The sequence below is a fragment of the Aedes aegypti genome, chromosome 2 (genome assembly GCF_002204515.2).
Source record: "Aedes aegypti strain LVP_AGWG chromosome 2, AaegL5.0 Primary Assembly, whole genome shotgun sequence".
Taxonomy (NCBI): Eukaryota; Metazoa; Arthropoda; class Insecta; order Diptera; family Culicidae; genus Aedes; species Aedes aegypti.
Window position 1 is genome coordinate 283,355,340 of NC_035108.1, and position 21,321 is coordinate 283,376,660.

Consider the following 21,321-nt stretch of genomic DNA (forward strand, 5'->3'; position numbering starts at 1 on the left):
CAGCATCGACAAAATCAATATATTTTCTTTCCTTGTCGTGGCTAGAGAACCTTTCCTTCATATTCATAATTACCTCATCGTAGTCTGTACTTTCCACATCCTCAGGTCCTAATTTGAAGAGGTTTCTTCGTACAGCTTCGTTGATTTCACGGTATTTTTTCTCGGGATAATTGACGTAACCCATCTTCGTCCATTTAATCGGAGTCACTTTTATTCCAGCTATCCCTTCGTTGAAGCGTTCGATGTTGACCTTCTGGATGCACTCATCTTCTGATTGATTTGTTGAAACAGATGTCGCTGATGGTACCGTGGCAAGACTATCTTCACTTGGTACTTCTGGTAACTCCTCAGTTGTTGTCGGTGCATCTAGTAATTCCTCAGTTGTTGTTGTTTTCGAACTTCCTGCAACCTGATCCACCGATGATGTACAGATTGCCCGTTTGTCAACGTTTAAACGGCAGGACGTACAAATGCGTAAATTTGTATTCAATGTAGACATTGGAGCATAACCAGCCGCTTTCAGTTTATCTATGGTGCTTTCGGTGAGATTTCGTAGCTCTTTCGAACACTTTTTTTCTGCAAACGGCCTGCAACAGTTGAGAAAGCGACTACTCATGTTGCTCGTTAGATTTTAATAAACAAAATCACTTTTAAGTTTTTACTGACTAGTTTGGTGTCGTTTGCTTGACTGAAGAAAAATTTTACAATTAAATCTTTTATAACCATAGTGGTAGTATATTTTTAGCTTTTTCGTGAGTATGTTCATGGTATGTACCTATCATGTTTTTGATGTTGTTGAAGTTACTCGCTTTCTCCCAAATATGATTAACAAAGTCTATTCTCTACCAAGGCGGGTCTATACCCAGGTGTAATCAGATTTTAACTTTGTGGAGAAAACCAGCGCCGAGAAAACCGACCTGCTTTACGTATACTAGATCACCTGGGTATAGACCAGCCTTGTTCTCTACGAGGTAAACTTTTTGCAGGTAAACTAGTCGTATACCTGTATAGAAAACTTTTTTTGTAGCTTTTGTCTTCAATATTAGATTTCTTATAGGTTTCTTTTATCAAAAGGTTTCAACACTATTGAGAGAATTTTTCTTCAGTTACGTACAATAAAAAATATGACACTATCAAGACTTTAGATCACAACACTGGATCGCGTCTAACTTTCTAATAGATGCTATAATAGTTATGAATAATTAAATAAAATATCATGAAAACAACTTGTTAACCTCATGTGGTACCCTTAACAATAAAATCAGCAACAAACTGCGGTCCTAAAAAAAATTAACAACGAAAAAAAAAAATTTTCACTAAGTGTCAAATTTGTGAAATATTTGAAATGTCATAACTTTTTTGTTTATTGGCTTACCATCACCAAATTTTTAAGGTAGATAGCTAATATAATGGACCGTTTTCCCTCAAAAAATTACGTTGGTATTCCGATAAGGTTTTGAGATATTTGAGTTTTTGTGACAAAAATGATGTTTTTTAATGCAAAAAAAAAATTTTTTTAATGTGTGTATTTTTTTTGGAATCTTTATTTAGTTGTCTAACTTTGTTTCTTTAGTTGTCTAACAATCGAACGAACCGTTTATGCTGTGCAGCTTTTTGAATATTTTTGAACCATTTTCACATAAACCCTTTTGAAAAGTTAGTCGTGACTCAACTTGAAGATTTGATATCGGAAAATGACGATTTAGATGGAACTGAAAAACTGTGCAAAGTTTCAGATATTTTTGAAATGGTCGATCAGAATCGACTTGCATGCCTCCGTGGAATCCCTCAATGGCTGAATTAGAAGCAAAAGGGAGTAAGTGGCAAAAACCTAGTTTTAAAGATATCAATTTTAGAGCTTTTCAACATGGGGGAGCCATGTATGAGAGCCAGTAAATCAAGCAAATCTTCTACGGGTTACGTTACTTTTCCTGTTAGATGAAAAAATTACCTAAACATACCTTTGGAAAGCAAATAAACTGTAGAATTTTTTTGGTACACTTAACTAAAAACCTCACTTACGTTTGGGCCCGTCAAATGTTATTGGATCAGTTTTTCCGATTCGTTCGATCAATTTTCTGCATACAAACTTCTAGCTTATTGCGCCACAAATCTCTCCACCTCGCTTTTACAAGATAGATTTTGCTGAAAATAAAACTTTTTCAGTAGCTCATGACGGCCCCAATGAACAAATTAAGGGAAAGTAACTTATTTTTTTACGATTGGATTTTTCTTATATAAAAATATGCCAGCTTAGTGTATAGAAACCAGGCATGAACAACTGTAAAAAAATTCATTTTCACTAGAACTACAGTATTCCTCATTTTGATTAAATTTTTTATAGTGAAACCGATAATTAATCGAAGCTGAAACATTTGAATAATTGTGAGTCCATAAACAATCTCTGATAGAAGCACCGGTTTTTGCTACAGCAACATTCATTTGTTGGTTCAAACCAAATCGATTCGAGGCATGAGAGAAAAAAAATCCTATGATTTTATCTTCTATACACCGAATTTAGCAAGGATATTCCTTATTTGGCCACTATCATAAAAAAAAAATATAATGTGATTGACCGATTGAGGAACAAATGTTAAAAAGATTAAGTGTTAAAAACTGTTTCTGGTAACCTACATTGACTAACGTAAATTACAATAAGAAAATATGGTTTATTCTCAGTTTGTTTTTGTAAGGCCCAGTCCACAAATCACGTAACGTTCTAGGGGGAGGGAAAACTTTGGAATATACGTATTATATATGGATGCTTCTCAGAGAAACGGTTTGAAAATAAAAATATAAACATGAAAATAGTGCGGATAGTCATAGCGGTAAAAATGCTAATAGGACTAATCTGAGAAGCAAGCTCTAGCCTAGTTGGGACGTAACGCGAAAAAAATAAAAGTTGAAAGCAATCATTGAATCGCTTTAAGATGAAGCTTTTTCAATTCTAGCAATATCTTCAAAACACCAACTAAATTAAAATTTAGATTAGGGCTCAATATCTTGACTTTAAGGTGATACAGCTTAAATATTGTATCGAATTTTTGATTTTAGTTTTGTGCACAGCCTAAAATAGGAAAGGTGAAATCAACTCTTCTCAAATTCTGAACTGCTTCGATAAATGAAATGTAATATATTGTTAACAAAATGTTAAAAGCAGCTTTATTTTAGTTTCTTCGAATTAAGATGATAGTTTTGCCTAACACATATTACCTTGATATAAGAAACGAATGTAATGTTTGAAATGATACTAATAAAGGAATCAATAAAAAATTGGCTCCGTTACTTAACCTTTGCGGTACTAACATAGTTTTTGGCACCCAATTTTTAACTTTAATGAGCTGTAAATTAATCAAATTTTAACCGATTTAAATTCTTTTAGCTTCATTCGATCTGAAATTTCTTCTAGTTTCTATGGCCAAACTATGGTAAGCATTGGCTCAACGGTTCCGGAGTTATTCCGGATTCCGTTGGGGTAATAGATTATTTAGGATTGGTGTTTTTCAGTTTTCGTTGCCAAATTCATGATGTTTATCCTTCTCATATATGTGTATTGTTCGGAAAAATGTTTCAAAATATTGTATTCATTAATTAGAACACCATAGGTTCCTCTGGCATCACCTGGTTACCTGACGGATTTGGTGCCCCCGGGGAAGTGGCCACTTGTCGATCTGGATCAAACCCTATCATGCGACCCATCAAAATTCATGAATTTTCAGCGACAATTCATTGGCGATCAGAGCAATTTCATACTGGGAAGCACCGGGCCATGTCACGGATTTGATGCCCCGGGGAAGTGGCCACTTGTCGATCTGGATCAAACCCTATCATGCGACCCAGCAAAATTCATGAATTTTCAGTGACACTTCATTGTCGATCAGAGTAATTTCATACTGGGAACCACCCGGCCATGTCACGGATTTGATGCCCCGGGGATGCTTGTCGATCTGGATCAAACCCTGTCATGTGACCCATCAAATTTCATGAATATGTAGTGCCAATTCATTGGTAATCGAAGCAATTACATCAATTCATGCTGGGAACCACCCACGTACAGTGAATTAAATTATCGCGAAAATGAGATGAAAATGTGCTTTTTCCCAACAACCCGATAATTTGTTGCCACATTTATCTGCGAGAAACAGATTTCGGGAACAGCTACAATTGTTGATCATAGTGCTGAGGGGTCATGCACAAATTACGTCACGCTCCGAGGGGGGGATGGGGTCAAGCCAAGTGTGACAAGCCTTACAAAAACGTGACAAAGGGGGGGAGGGGGTCAAAAAAGTTGAAATTTAGCGTGACATAATTTGTGTACCATCCCTGACGATAAGTCAAGATCATTTTCACTGATCCAACTTAATCGGCTCTAAACTTATCGCGATAGTTATCACAAGGTAAATAACAAAAATTGTTACCTTCGACAGGGTTTGAACCCATGTCCATGAAAAAAAAAGTTTTCAGGGCCTGCGCACCAAATCCACACGACCGCGTCAGTAGAACGAAAAGAAAGAGAAATTTGGTATATAAAAGCAACATGCGAAATTGAAGGACTCTCAAAACGACGAAACAAAAAGTAGAAAAGGAGGAAGCCAACTTGTCGTTGCTGGTGATAAAATATCATTCGTTGCTGTAGATCTCGAGAAACACACTCTCGTAGTGCCGGACGGGTTTGATATTATCGCATGTCCCTTTCTTCCGAAAAATCGCCTTAAGTAATACCGTTGTGACCAATAATTTCACTCCCTGGTTACTAATTCGATGCCCCGGGGAAGTGGTCACATGTGAACCTTGAACAAACCCTAGCCGATCAAATTTCAAATTTCAAACCTTAGCCGAACCCGATCAAATTTCATGAATTTTCAGCGCCAATTCATGATGATCATAGCAAATGCATGTAGTATTCCTTAGCCCAGTGGTAAAGTCCCCGGCTACAAAGCAAAGTTATGCTACAAGTTTCTGGGTTAAATTCCAGGATCGTAACCAAAATTTTCTGAACTTTCAAGGAAGTAAAATATTATAATGCCTGCCGCACGATAATCGTGATCTAACGCAAAGCTAAAATGCAAAGGTGACGCCTTCCTAGAATGGTGAATCCAAGTTGAAGTCACTTGTGATAACTTTGTAAGAAAATTCACCGCGATTATTTCACTGATAAGAAGGTGATAATTTAAATACAGGGAAGCGTAAATATTCATTTCAATTTTCAAACTTTTCGAAACATAACCTCTCATTTGATCGCCAATACGCAACGCCTTATTTTTCTGTTTGCTTTCACATGTTTCGCCTCATGCTCTGTTGCCATTTTTCTCAGTTCGTACGCTGCAGCATCAGAGTGCGCTGTCAGATGTTTTCGCAAAAAAAGCAAAAATACCGGAATTGTCTGAAGCGTGTTCATTTCATTCGGAAGTCAAATTGAATAACCGTGTAAAAAATAATCGTGAAGTGAACGTATGTGCAAAACAGTATTTTATTTGGAGTGCTTTATATCTCGTGTCGTGACTCACGGAATCAGGTAATTTTCGAAAGAAAATTCGTTAGTTTTTATATTGAATAACATGTTATTTCAGTATGGATTACGAAAGTGATGATGAGAATTCGGAATTGCCTAGCATCTTAGATCTGGACACCGTCAATTTGGAGGACGAAATATTATGTGGATCTATGGAGTCTCTGTTTGGAAGTGATTTTGAAGACGACCATTCGGATGTATTTATTACCAAATGCGGAGCTGTAAAGTGGACTCAACATCCACCTAAGCTGGATTCTGAAGCAGCTCCGAAAACGTTTGATCCGCATTTCAATATTGAATTGAAGGGCATCAAAACACCCGTTGATGCATTCCGAGTGTTTTTTGATGATTCTATCATCAAAAGCATTTGCGAATTCACAAACGCTGAAGGGGATTCAGATCGCGAGTTTGAACATGTGGAAGAAGATGAAATGTGGGCTTGGTTCGCAATTCTTATAGCAACCGGTAAGAACCATGATTCCAAGCAAAATTACAAGGATATGTGGAGTACTGACGAGGTTTCTAGTCGGCTGTTCTATTCAGCGGTTATGGGTAGAACTAGGTAAGAATTTACATTATAGAATTGTAAGCCATAAAATTAAATATTGTTTCATGCTTTTTCCCTTTAGATTCGAATTGATCTATCGGAACTTGCGTTTCGATGATTCAATTTCACGGCGGCCGCCTCGTTCTAAAACCCAACGATCTGCTCGATCAACCAAGTCGGACATTACGAAAAAGGACAGTTCTCACCAACAATCACGATCAAAATCTCGTCAGAAAACAGTAGCTTCTTCTTCTTCTTCTTCTTCTTCTTCTTCTGTGACACCAACGGATCGTCTTCAAACTGTGCGGCAGGTCACAGAACGTGTAAGACAGAATATATTGAAAGTCTACTCGCCATCACAGGATCTTACTATTGATGAGCGTATGATACCATATCGAGGAAGGTGCTGCTTTCGAATATACATGAAAAGCAAGCCTTGTAGATATGGTATCAAAATGTGGAGTGCAGTAGATCCTGTGAACTCCATGTTGTGTAATTTTGACATTTATGAGGGTAGGTCATTGAACAACATTTTTTTTTCATATAATATTACTAAAACTAATATAATACTATATTTGTATTTCAGGAAAAGTTGACAATAAGCCAGAACAGCAGCAAGGAAAACGTGTGGTTACTCAGCTATTACAACCTTTCTACAATACGAATCGCCGAGTTACATTTGACAACTTTTTTACGAGCTTCATTCTTCTAATTCAGCTTTTGGATTTGGGATTTGTGGCAATTGGTACATTGCGTGCCAACAAGAAAGAAATTCCGAGTGAGTTTCTGCCTGGAAAATTCAAACAGCCCGGTACGGCAATGTACGGTTTCCATGAAAATAAGCTAATGCTTGTTTCATGGACCGAAAAAAAAAAACAAAACCGTGTTGGTCTTGTCCACAGATCCTTCAACAATGCCTACTGAGGCAGAGATGAAGGATAGTCTGGAGAGCAAGGAAAAGCCCAAAGTTGTCAATATGTATAACTCATTGAAAGGAGGTGTTGACACTCTAGACAAATCAACAGGTTACTATACATGTAAAAGACGAACAAACAGGTATCCCGTAGCTATAATTTATAATATCATTGATATTTGTACCCACAATGCGTTCCACACGTATATAACTGCCCATCCTGAATTTCGACCCGGGGAAAAGAGTAAAAAAAAAGTTTTTCTTAGATTGGCTTTCTAAAGAACTCGCACTAAGTCATGTGCGGAAGCGTAAGTCGAAATCAAAAATTCGGAAAGATGTGGCTAACAACATTGACATTTTTCTTGAAAATTACAATCAAATGTATGGAGTTTGCTATGAATGCAATGAGCATGAAAATATCAAGACATGCAAAGTTTGTGATGCATTGTGTTGTCAAGCAGATCGGCGTACTTATACTTTGTATACATGTCCTTCTTGTGTAGAAGCAGATCTGGAATTTTCTGAAAAGTCCCAATATCAAGCGATGTTCAGTTTGTCCTCAATCCAAGGATGTAAAAACAACTGTGAATTGCTATAGCTGTGGAATTGCTGTGTGTGGTCGACACGAGAAACGAACGGAAGAAAAGCACGAAATTTGTATGAACTGTTTGAATAAATAAAAACAAATATCGACAGAGAACAAAGCTTTTTATTACAAGAATTAATATATCAAAGACAGAGATTTGAAGTTTTGTGTGATAATAAATAACCGAAAGTCATCGATGTTTCCCATACATCTAAACCAGAGGGAAATTTTACAAATAATTTAGGATAGTCAGCATTGTTGGCTGAAGTTTGAATCAAAGTAATGCCCAAAAGAAATCTGATTTATTTTTTGAAAGAACTACGATGTACTTGATAGAATTTTGTTAGTATTATTTGTTGCATATATCATGGAGAAGTTTTAGTGGAACGAGGAAACTGTTCATTTCTTCATTCGAACATTTTTGCCAGCTTCATGTAAATGTATCAAGAGATCTACTATGCAGTAGATTTTTTTTCCGTAACGAAAGCCTAGTAGTTTTGAATGAAAATCATTATTGTAAGGATTTTCAGATACGTGTTTTTTTCTGGAACTCATGGAGTAAAACTCCTTAAGATTTTTCTGTAAAAGAACAGGTTACATCTTAGAGAAATGCATACTGTTTTCATTAGCTCAGCTGTGTGAATTTCGGATTAATTTCAAGCCATATTGATTTATCAAATATCAGGTGCATCAAATCTTACGTCCATTGTTTTTTTTTTTTTTTGGATTTCTAGACCCACTTTCCAATACCTAATACACGCACTGTCACACACTCAATCACGATTTTCTTATTCGGTAATTTTTTATACTGGGTACGAATTGTAAATCATAAAAAATACCGAACTTTCAGCTTCTTGATTGAAAACTTCTGAGGTTCAGTAATAATTTTTACTTTTTACTGAACTACGGTTGCTGTCAGACCCAATTTTGCAGCATTACCGAACCGACCGAAAAGTCAGTAAAAACAATTACCGACTATTCAGTAGTTGATGTTTTTTACTGACTTGTCGTCAAAATAAAATCAAAACAAACTTATGTGCATGCGGGGAAGTGTCAAATGAGAATCTCCTGCTGTAAAATCGTCCGGCGCCGGGAGACACGGCTATGGCAACCAATCTTTTCCTGCACTTATTTTGCGCTTCCTTGTGGTAAGTAGTCGAAATTTAGTGAGAAATTCAACCATTTTAAGCAACCAAAAAGCCTCAGGACTGCTTACGTTGGCAAATTCGGTTGGTTTACATACAAGAGGTAAATTCATCTGCATCATTGAGTTTGCCTCTTGTATTCAAACCATCCAAATAATGATTTTGTCACACATTTTTCGATTACTTCCACTGAGATATGAGCATACCGTAGATGTTTATTCGTACGAAAAATGCATGTCGATGTCCATGTTCATGTCGATTGGGTTTTAAAACTACAAATGACACTTCACTTTTTGCAAAAAAAAAAAAAAAATACTAAAATCACTAAGGTGAGCAAATACCTTTAAACTCTAATATGTGTTGCTTATCTTGACAGATGGGTGCACGACGTTAGGCATAAATACGTTAGGCATAAAGACGTTAGGCATAAGTACGATAGGCATAAATACGATAGGCATAATGGACGTTTGGCATAATAGATGTTTGGCATAATGGACGTTAGGCATAATGGACGATAGGCATAATTTTCAAAATGAAAATAGAAATCGTTTACTGGAAAAGTGTATTGACTTTTTTGATATTTTTTTTTCCTATCTTCATTAACGAGATTTTTAGCCCTGGGCTAGTTCGGGACCGACGGCTTTACTTCCCTTCCGAAGGAAGTCGTAACTATGACTTTCACGTCATAAGTGACTATCTCGGGGTTGGGATTTGATCCCAGGTCCTCTGCCTGAGTGGCGTGAGTTCTAACCATAGAGCAAAGCCATGCTGAAGGTATCTTAGTTCGGTTCCTAGTCGATCCAGGATCTTTTCATTTTCTTCACTTTCATGGCCATGAAGCATGATCGTGTATCGTGCACAAATGAGAAAGCCAAGAAAAAGAACGACGCTGTACATGATCTGTTGCTCATCTTTTGGATTTAGTTCTACACATATAACTGGCAAATTTTTCATCAGAGATTATCCCTTCTTTCAATTGAAGGCTGTTCTTTATAGTTTTGATGTCAACAAAATTATTGGAGTTAGTGCTGCTAATGTATTAATCAGAAAATTTCCCTTCTTCTATAAATAAGCTGTTCTTTCGAGACATTAATGTCATTATTGCTTTAAATATTTCCATCATACATTTTCCCTTCTTTGAATCATAGGCTTTTCTTTATACTTATACGGTTAATTAAATGGTTGGAGGAAAAGACTGTTTGAGAAATCACCTTCTTCCAATATATGTTGTTATTTGTACTTTTATTTTTCTAATAGTTTTTGGAATTGTAGATGTAAATATTTCCATCTGAAATTTTCGTTTCGACTTGCTGTTGATTGATTATGAGTAACACTGGGTAATCAAATAAGTTGTTGGAGCTCTATGCAATAACATTGGGAATATCATTTTTCTCCCAAATGCACGCCATGTTTAATGCTGGATACTGTGCTATGTTGAATTTGAACTTGACTTTCGTAATTAAAATAAATATCAAATCAAATTTTAATTTTCAAACTCGACGGATATCGAGGAAATTGATTGAAAATCATCGAAAATTGTTTGCACAAGTAGCAAAGGAACGGTTCTCACTACATTTAATTGACGAACAGACTCGAAGTAGCAAAGTAACGCCAAGAAGAACCAGAGAATTATTGCTGAAGATAATGTCACCTATCATAACATAAATTCTTGACTTGCCTCTCGATTATTGTCTTCAAGGTACTCATTTGCACTATATGTATTAATATTTATATGGAAGATTTCCCTTCTTTAGAATTAACTCAATTATGTAAGAGAAATATAACAAAAAAAAATGTCATATACTCATTAAAATCAACATCTTTAGAAACAAATAACACTTTGATTGCACATCGCAAATTTAAATTGATACTTACAAAAATGGATTGAGCTGGGTTTTAGAATGATAACAATAAAAATGACAACCAATTTTCCTCCATATCTGCCATTCGGTTAATGGTCACATTTCATAGCACCTAAAAAAGTCATGTAATACCAGCCAATCAATCCACCCTTTCGTAACGCTTTTTGTATGAACATCGCACTTTTTTATGAGCTGTCACACCTTAAGGACAGATACTCACCCCCCTCAGCGTAATTGAATTTGTAAATGGGCCCGAAAATTTTTGATATAAGACGAGTTTCAAATGACACACGCGCAAGTTATTTTATGCCAAACGTACATTATGCCTAACGTATATTATGCCTAACATCCATTATGCCTAATGTCTTTATGCCTAACGTCCATTATGCCTAACATCCTTATGCCTAACGTATTTATGCCTAATGGGGTATACTCTGACAGATAGGCCTATTTCGTCTGCGACTTACAGACTTCTTCAGTGTCGAGTGCTCGACTTGAAGAGAACATCGCATGGATCTATTATTTATACTAGAAAAAGTGTGTGGGTATGTTAGAACTAGATTTTACCTGTAATCGTATACAGGAGGTCATTTTTAATTGTGTACCTAATCAAATGAAAGGATTGTCAAAATTACAAATTCCTGCTTGTTTGGCAGGTGGTCAATCAATGTGTTTATGTATTGTGTGTGTGAAGGTTAGGTATAAGTCTAAACAGCCAAGAGTACCCATTTCCTTGATCTTTGTTTAGTAATTGATTGTGGTTTTGTTTGAAAATTTCTATGCTTTCCGCTACGTCAAGCTTCCAAGGATTTGAAATATGTCGTAAGAGTTTGATATTTTTTGTGTTAAGGAAATGTTGTTCATTGTAAATAAGTTCTGCAACTTTTGATTTGAAATGGTGTACATGTCCTTTTTCTGTGTCTTTGTGTGCTTTAGTAACTTCTGCTACGTGTTCTTTAAAACGTGTATTGAGAGTCCGTTTTGTTTGTCCTATATAAATTTTATTGCAGTGGTCGCATGTAATTTGGTAAACGCCTGATTTATATAAACTGTCAATTGGGTCTTTTGTTGAACCTAGGAGAGTTTGGAGTTGGTTGTTTCTACTGGTAAAAACTAACTCGAAACCAAACTCTCGTAGGGTTGGGCGTAGCTTTTTTGTTTCATCGTTGTAATTGACGGCTATATGTTTGAGTGTTGGTTGTTCTTGTGTCAGAGTAGAAAGTGAACGTTTGTATTGTTCTCGTGTTCTTTTGTCGATGAGTTGTTGTATTGTTTGTCTTGTGTAACCGTTTAATTGTCCTGTTTCAAAAATGTAGTTAAGTTCCTTTCTTCTACCAGTTTCACTGAGGGGGATTGTTAGCATTCGATGTATCATGTGATTGAAGGAAGACATTTTGTGTTGGTGTGAGTGATTTGATGTGTTTGGAATAATACGTTGAGTGTTAGTTGGTTTTCTATAGATTTAAAATGTAAGTGATGAGTTTTCCTTTACAATAAGTAAGTCCAAGAAAGGCAATTTGTTATCCTGTTCCACTTCGTAAGTAAATTCAATGTTTTTGTGAGCCTTATTGATTGTTTCTAAAGTTTGGGGTAAGATGTGTTTTTTAACTATGCTGAAAACATCATCAACGTAACGCCACCAGATTTCAGGGAGCTGGTTTTTATCTTCTAATCGTTTCTCTAAATTTGCCATAAAAATCTCACTTAAAACTATTTTTCCTTTAGAGATGAAACATATAAACAGTTAAATGGAGCCCCAATGGGAAACCCTCTTTCTCCATTTTTAAGTGAGATTTTTATGGCAAATTTAGAGAAACGATTAGAAGATTAGGACTTACTTATTGTAAAGGAAAACTCAATAAAAGTGTAGATTGGGTTTTAATTTGTATTGATTTCTGAAAAAACAGTATCCGGAAAAGCAAAGCATCGAGCATGGGAAACTGGAAAGCAAGTAAAAGCGCTCTACAATTTTACTGACTAAGTCAGTAATTTCCATCAATCAAAACATATTGTGATTTACTGTTTTTTTCAGTAATCGTAAAAATTACCGAAAAAAACCGTAGTTCCAAAACCTAGTAAAATTTTACTGGGGTCGGTAATCTGAATTGGCTGTGTAGATCCCCCCAAATGGTAGACATCATTTTTGAATGATCCCTCAGTTACGAAACAAGTTTCACTGATACTCGGCCAATAAATTGGCGCTGAGAATTCATGTAACTTGTTTATTTCCTTTGACAGATCGAATCCGTGACATGGCTGGGTGGTTCCCAGTATGAAATGATGTAATTGCTTTGATCGCCAATGAATTGTCGCTGAAAATTCATGAATTTTGATGGGTCACATGACAGGGTTTGATCCAGATCGACAAGTGGCCACTTCCCCGGGGGCATCAAATCCGTGACATGGCCCGGTGGTTCCCAGTATGAAATTACTTTGATCGCCAATGAATTGTCGCTGAAAATTTATGAATTTTGATGGGTCACATGATAGGGTTTGATCCAGATCGACAAGTGGCCACATCCCCAGGGGCATCAAATCCGTGACATGGCTGGGTGGTTCCCAGTATGAAATGAGTAGTTACTTTGATCGCCAATGAATTGTCGCTGAAAATTCATGAATTTTGCTGGGTCGCATGATAGGGTTTGATCCAGATCGACAAGTGGCCACTTCCCCGGGGGCACCAAATCCGTCAGGTAACCAGGTGATGCCAGAGGAACCTATGGTGTTCTAACAAATGAATACAATATTTTGAAACATTTTTCCGAACAATACACATATATGAGAAGGGTGAACATCATGAATTTGGCAACGAAAATTAAAAACACCATTTTAAAATAATCTATTACCCCAACGGAATCCGGAATAACTCCGGAACCGTTGAACCAATGCGAACCATACTCTGGCCATAGAAACTAGAAGAGATTCCCGATCGAATGAAGCTAAAAGAATTTAAATCGTTTAAAATTTGATTAATTTACAGCTCATTAAAGTTAAAAATTGGGTGCCAAAAACTATGTTAGTACCGCAAAGGTTAATCTACTATTTCTTCAGATAAGTGCCTTTTCAAAGGGTAATTGGGGTAGAAGTCGGCTATATTTGCAGGCTTTGAAAAAATTAACGATCATTGACACGTGAGCCATAATTTCATCCCATTTATCCGCCTACATTCATATAACACGCATGACATTTATCGTTCGTGGAAGATAACGAGCCACGAACGAAAACAAGACAGACACACACCAACCACTTTTTGGCGCCGAATGTCTGTAAACACTAATAACCAGGCATTGCAGAATTCGCTCCCATTTGAGTATGAAGCACGATCAAAGCAAGCAAAGAAAAACATCCCATCTGTTGCGGTCCACGATCATCATTGTATCGCAAGGTGTAACTAGTCCGATAAATGGAAGCAGCGAGCGAGAGCCCCAAAGAGAGAGCGATGATAAAATCCTGGGAGGGAGAAACCAATACAAAATTTCTGTACGTCATAGTGAGCCTAGATTCCGCTGTCACGAACTGTCACTATGAGCCCAGATCTCAAACATTGGACTAACATGAAAAAAGCGCCGTGTATCGAGTTAATTGTTTAAAAACCATGTGGATTGGATTACCGAACCTAAATATGTGTCAATATATTCTTAAAATACCGTCGATGGGGTTGACAATGGGTCTAGGGGGTGAGATTGGGTCAAAACGGAAAAATATGTTTTGTGAAATATTTCAGCTAATAACGCTGATATTACTAAAATTAATGATTAATATGTTAGGGAACATATTATAACACATAAATCACAACAATATACATTTTTAAAAATAGTAGTCTTTGTTTACTACAACAATAAACTTGCATGTGGAAACTAGATAAAATTTACAACATTAAATTTCTCCTGTACAAAGTATCACGCATGTACTCTAGCCTCTATCGTTGTATTAGTAGAATGTTGAACGTCTTTTCATTACACATCACAGGTATTTTCCGGAATCTGTTTGATTTTCCCACAAAAAAATCATTTTTTTCGTTACGATGTCTAAAACATTGAAAATGGGGGTGAGATTGGGTCAAGCAAGAACGATAGTAAATGAAATGCCAAGTCCACTTTTTTGACATTTTACGGTGCCGGGTGTTCTCTTTTTTCATTAAGATGTGTTTATTCTTTCTATATACTGCATCTCTGAAACATCAAACAAGTCTACTTGAGTATTCCGTGTTTGACAACTTATCAAACCAGCAACTGTTTTTCGTGCGCAACAACATCGTAAATTTTTATCAAAAGGGTGTTTTTTTTCTAAATTTTATTTTTTAACAGTGATTTCATATAATAGAAACATCTCACGGAAGTACAAATGAGTTGGATCGCTGAAATACTGGGATTATGACGTCAACTTCTGCCTGAAATTTATTGATCGTGGAATGTCGCACCGAAATTTAACTATTTGCGAAGGTTTAAAACAATCACTGTTTCAGTACACCTTTGGGGAAACTGAATGGGCTTTATAGCAATGGGGATGAGACTTTGAAGACAAGTTGAGGGAAAAACCAAGAAAATTTATGTAAACTTGACGATAAATGTTGGGTTTACATATTTTTTCTCATAGCTCTTCAATTTTCTGTATAATCTTTCTTTTAAGTGGGTTTATCATACTTGTGAAACATCTTAGATATCTTTTTGTCTTGTTTGCATCGTGTTTTATCAATATTTTTCAGTTGTGAATGGTTTTGAAATCATATTCTCAAAAACAAGTTATTTTAATTACAGTGACCCAATGTCACCCCCTCTATGGGGTGAGATTGGGTCATTTTTCATTCACTTGTGGTGCCGCTGTGAATAAATATTTGTCTTTAATTTTTTGAACAGTTGTTAATGTACCATCAAAGTACATACACACCAAATTTGAAGTTTATTGGAGTTAAATTGCGATAGTTATTCAAAAAATAAATCCCACATATCCCTTTTTGACCCATTGTCACCCCCAACGACGGTATTCATATAGTTATTTTTCGACGAACCGATTCAAAAAATTTTCAGGGAGGAAGCTTCAGAATTATTTTCAAAATTTTATTTTAAATCTTCTGCAGAGCTTTGATCCTGGTATTACAACAGCTAGCCCATATTGGAACAGCTTACAACATGACTGCCCTGAAAATTTGTTTGACGATGTAGCCCAACTACGGGACACTGTCGTCTGTCAATCAGACGCTGTTTCTAACTTTGAGCGGACAAAACCTTTAAACTTCTTTGCTTTATTACATTATTTTGGACAGTAAGAAGAATATGATAAAATATGTCCTAGATAGCGAAGTTGTGTCAGAATACACTCCCGTGCAAAAGTTTGGGTTCACCCCCTCAAAAACATACAAAAGTGTTCTGTCCATATCTCAGTGATTACACGTCCAATTAAAACTCTTTAAGCCGCATTCGAAAGGCAAAGAGTTATTCTTACTTCATATGTATTTTTCCAAAAGCGTTTTTTTGAATTTTGTATACTAAATTTTAACTTAAAGTTGTTACATTTTTCAAAAACACACTGAAAAATCATAGCTAATTTCCTCAGCATTGGGTCGACCAAAATTTTAAATCAAAGTGTCATTAGGATCGTAATCTTATATTCTTTGAAGAGACCCCACGAAATTTTGGCGGAAAAATCTGGAAAGTATTCAAAATCAATGAAACAGTCAGTCAAGTCATCGTGCAAAAGTTTGGGTTCACCCCTCAGTATGATGCAAATCGTGCAAAAGTTTGGGTTCACCTGAGCCGCACGCGCATCATTTGTGTCAATATCTCAGCCATTTTTCAACCGATTTTAATAGTTTAAAGCTTTTTTGAGCGCGAATAATGGCGCGTACATGATTGGTATGAGATTTCACAGATTTATGTAAGTTCAGGTGAACCCAAACTTTTGCACGATACACCATACTGAGGGGTGAACCCAAACTTTTGCACGATGACTTGACTGACTGTTTCATTGATTTTGAATACTTTCCAGATTTTTCCGCCAAAATTTCGTGGGGTTTCTTCAAAGAATATAAGATTACGATCCTAATGACATTTTGATTTAAAATTTTGGTCGACCCAATGCTGAGGAAATTAGATATGATTTTTCAGTGTGTTTTTTGAAAAATGTCACAACTTTAAGTAAAAATTTAGTATACAAAGTTCAAAAAATGTTTTTGGAAAAATACATACGAAGTAAGAATAACTCTTTGCCTTTCGAATGCGGCTTAGAGAGTTTCAAATGGACATGTAATCACAGAGATATGCACAGAACACTTTTGCATGTTTTATAGGGGGTGAACCCAAACTTATGCACGGGAGTGTATACTACAGTAATCAGCAGTTACAATTAGACACAAAAACAACGAAAATAACGCTTGTAGATAACAAATTCACGTTCAAACAATTTTCGCGTTCAGGTGGCCAATAATCGAAAAGCTTACTGTTTCTAATAGAGTTTTCTTGTATATCATTGCATAGCAAACACTTTTATCGAGATATTAGAATATTTCTAGAATATAAGAGCAAGATCTTTTGTAGTTTCTTCGATACAGTTTTAAGTCAAACTTAAAGTTTTAAGAAAAAAAAAAGAGAATCAATTACAAACACATGGTACACCTTGAATGTAATATACTGTATAATCGTAATATTATATACAGATCTTTATACAGTGGGATTCTGTTTTTGGCATGCTCCGTTTTTGGCACCCCCTAATTTTGGCAACAAAATTGATCCGTTTTTGGCAACATTTTTGATTACCATTGAAATTTGTAATTTTTTGTAAATATCATCGTGTTTTTTGTTTTAGTCTTTCGAAAAGCAAGTCAGCTTCAAGCTTACCGCATTTCAGAGCGGAATTGTTGTCGATATTCTCTTAAATCGCATCATCCGCTAGGAGTACTATGGTGCTGTTATTTAATTCAAGATGGTCGTGTGCTCACAACGTTTTATTGGGTCATTAATCTCTATGAGTAGCTACAACATACTCTTAGATACAACTAGAGTTCCAACATCTTTTCTCAGGCATTCACGTTGTATGACCAGCCCATTTGAGTATGCCGGTAGATGATACAGGTAATTAAAATAATTTTTCTTCATATTTGGAACAGCTCGTTTGAACTAAGCACAATAATTGACACAAAAGCAGCAAACCAAGCCAATAGTCGTATTTCTTAACTTTTTATGAAATTCCATGAACTATATAACGTATGTCAAGTAAATTCGTATTCAAATGAGTCTCAGAAGTGTCAACATATAATTCATAATCTTGACAATACCTAGATAAATAAATGACCGAGCAAATTCTTATATACGTTTTTTATAGCGCCATCATGAAAAATGCGAACACTGTTTAATCTACACTTTATTCTCAATAATTTCATAAGCGTACAATGAGTACGAAAGATAACTACTCTGTATGACGGTCAACTTTTTAGGAAGAGATCTAATATTCTATGAAAGTGTTGCTTCTGTTGGAATATACTGCGTACCATATCAAGATTATAATCAAGGATGTGAGCCACATGAAAAAATCAAAATGTTTCTTACGAGATTCTTGTTTCCAACGGATATTGGAGATCATTAGTGGTACTCTAGGAAGTCCTTATGAACTTCCGAGAATTTCCATAGGAGACTACAGAATTTTCAGCGATATCACAGCGGAATCTTGAAATTCCAAGCGATATTCGCAAAATTCCTAGCAAGCTCTTGGATAGCTGTCAATTTATATCTGACTTCTTAGCAAGGTCCTGAGGATTCCTAGTGAACTACTTCAGAGTTCTAGCAGGTTTCTGTGTATTCTTAACGGACACCTAAAGATTTTTATCGGCTCTCGGGGATCCTGCAAATTTCTATTAAATTCATATGATTGATTTATAACGTGTGTGTGTCAATCATTCGATATGAATTGCCTTAGTATGCAAAAACATAATCTTTAAGATCCATTTACAAATTACCGGATCTCGTCATATTTGACGCTTGAGCTTAAAATATGAACTGATTTGTTAAGTCCAATGAATTACAAATATCATTCAGTTCTGTAACACCTAGAACTATTTTTGTAAATACATTTCTAATGAAATATATTGCATTTCTGTATTCTTATACTATTTTGAGGAATTTTACAGTTCTTGAATAAACGTCACTTATGCGATTATTGTTTTTACTTTGCCTATGTAAACACATTAAATAAAGCTTACAAAACATCATTGAAGATATTTCAGCAATGAAAAGTGTATGGAACGTCTGTCACAATTAATATGACGGGCTTATAGATTTATAGAATAGTCCTATCCCACGGAAATCTGCTTCGAAATGGACTGTTCGCAAATCTGGCCATCATTTGGTTCCATAATGATGATATAATAACGTCCAAATGATATTCTTGAAATAAAATAAATGGGTTCCGTTTTTAGCAACTGAAAATTTCGACTTTGTTGCCAAAAACGAAATCCCACTGTACATTGTTCAAAAACTTGTTTAAAATGCTATCTTGGCAGAAAAAAAATCCTACACTATTTCGGGTAAACATGAGAACTAAACTGGAAAATATATACATTCGATTTATTATCAAACTATCACAATCCCATACTTTATTATCCCAAGTTGTCCTAGCTAAAATGTATTTCCAAGGGTACTATTGGAAGTAAACTAAGGGATTCAATTCAAAGAACAAATCAGCAGCACGTATTTGCCCCATTTTTCATTTAGTGGTTTTTAACTTTTTTTCATTTTTTTTAATTTCCATTGAAAACAATTCAAAATTATTTGAGGAGATAGTTGAACATCGCGATATGATTCATAGTATCATAACAATGTGAGATCTAATTTTTATAGTGGGTTTCATAGCGTTTATCACACAATTGACCTATATGCATATTTAATAACAAATCTCATTATTTCTCTATAGACCCTTTTCAAAAGTTTGTCACGGAAACTTACTTTGAAAACGAAACACCAAATTTGCATCAATAAGCTCATATATACATGATCTTGAGTTACAGCTTTTCGAAATATGTAACAGCCTTGTGATGTTTTGCAGTTTAAACATAATTATTACTTGTTCGATCCTGTAATATTTCTCCTGGTAAATGTTTCACCAGCAACACACATGTTATAATTGTGTATTATCAACTGATATATGACCAAAACTAGTCATATATAAGTTGACAATACACAATTATAACATGTGTGTTGCTCGGGTTGTATAAAATTAGCCAGAATCTACAGGTGGTTTTATTGGAATGTATAAATTTAATCGTAATGGTACCCGTAATGATTTACTTATTGTATCGTATGTCATCGATGTATTCTGTCCGATCCCCTACAATACTTTTAAGAACCGAATGTAATTAATGTTCAACTTACCGTTCGCAACCAGTCCAGTGTTTGATGAGGGAGCGGCGATCGATTGTGCGGTCGGAATCATCCTTCCGGCCAATAGTAGTGATGGAAGCAGGACGACACGTGGCAACACTGTTACCCACAGCATCAAGAGGGTCCCCATCCCCCCTCCTCGCACTGGGGGCATTCTCTCCAATCAATTATCAGTACTCGACAGCGGCGAGAAAACCGGCAAACAACCGCGTCTACACGGTGCCACAAACTATCGTAGCGTTGTAGGAGGAGGCTTGGCAAGTGGCCACCAAGGGTCAGGACAAACAAGCTCGGAAACTAGTTTAACAAGGTGTCAAACACAATCACGGCAATCGCCACCAACTTCCGGTTGTTGCAGTTTGTCACGCCTCCGCCACCACCACAATCACTAGTTATGCAATCGTACGACTTCCCAATGGATGCAAAGGAATGCCACTACGACCCCCCAAAGTAAATCAATCATCCGGTAATTAACACTAATTCAGATGTAATGGGCAAACAATTAGCATGACCAACAAACTCACACACGTGTTATGACAGATCAAAGAGCAATCGATTTGCATATGAATCCACTTAATCAAATCCACACATCTCTAACTAAGCCCAGATTAATCCACCTTATCAGCGGTGAACACTAATCCGCAACGCACACTCCTTTGAACAATCCACTTAACATTGAAATCCCCGAAACGCGGCTCCGCGAAAAACACTACCGTACAACAGCGCATCCGAAATGACACTGAAAAGAAACGGCCAACAGATTCCACGCCAAGGGTTCCGTTTATCTCGATGAAATACCAATTTTATATTTATTCATCATCACAGTACAGAGCATGGGACTACCGCCGGAGATCCACTCAACTGCAATCAGTAATATCATTATCGTCATCATCATCATCGCAATCATCAGCCAGCAGCAACAACGTAACATACGCTCCCAATGTTTACCTTTTGAATTAAAGCATTTTTCTCTCGAATCTCTCCTGTATGTTTTCCATCTCGAAAGGAATTTCAAGTTTCCGCAGCATCCACCGAATGCCATCCTCTCTGTGTTTACATTTTCACACCTCACCTTAGCACGCTCGACCGAATCCTTTCCACAACAGCGCCACAAAAGAAGCGTGAAAGCCGGCGATAGAATATCTACAATACGAACGAGAGAAGAACGACAGCGAGTCCACGCCGAGAGCAACCGATCCCACCCATTGCGCATGTCCTCTAAATTCCCCTCGCACATCGAACAGCTGTAGATCTCTCGTCAACTTTTCCCACCGGAGACGTTTTCCCTCCCACCAACTCCCTATTCAGCAGAACGAGTCCGTCACGCGCAGGTGAGGATCCTTTTTGCTCTCATTTCCCCTCCTCGGGAGAAGAATCCCCCACCCACC

The 21,321-nt window shown here is 36.4% G+C and overlaps 1 protein-coding gene across 1 annotated transcript in view; it reads right to left on the reverse strand.

Moving 5' to 3' along the window:
• Positions 1-21,034, reverse strand: part of LOC5564329 (neurotrimin) — a 350,656-nt gene extending 329,622 nt beyond the window's left edge. Inside the window, exon 1 of the mRNA XM_021845227.1 lies at positions 19,925-21,034. Within this exon, the coding sequence (XP_021700919.1) occupies positions 19,925-20,087 (163 nt within the window). The 5' untranslated portion in view covers positions 20,088-21,034. The remainder of the gene's footprint in view (positions 1-19,924) is intronic.
• Between the last annotated feature and the right edge of the window lie 287 nt (positions 21,035-21,321).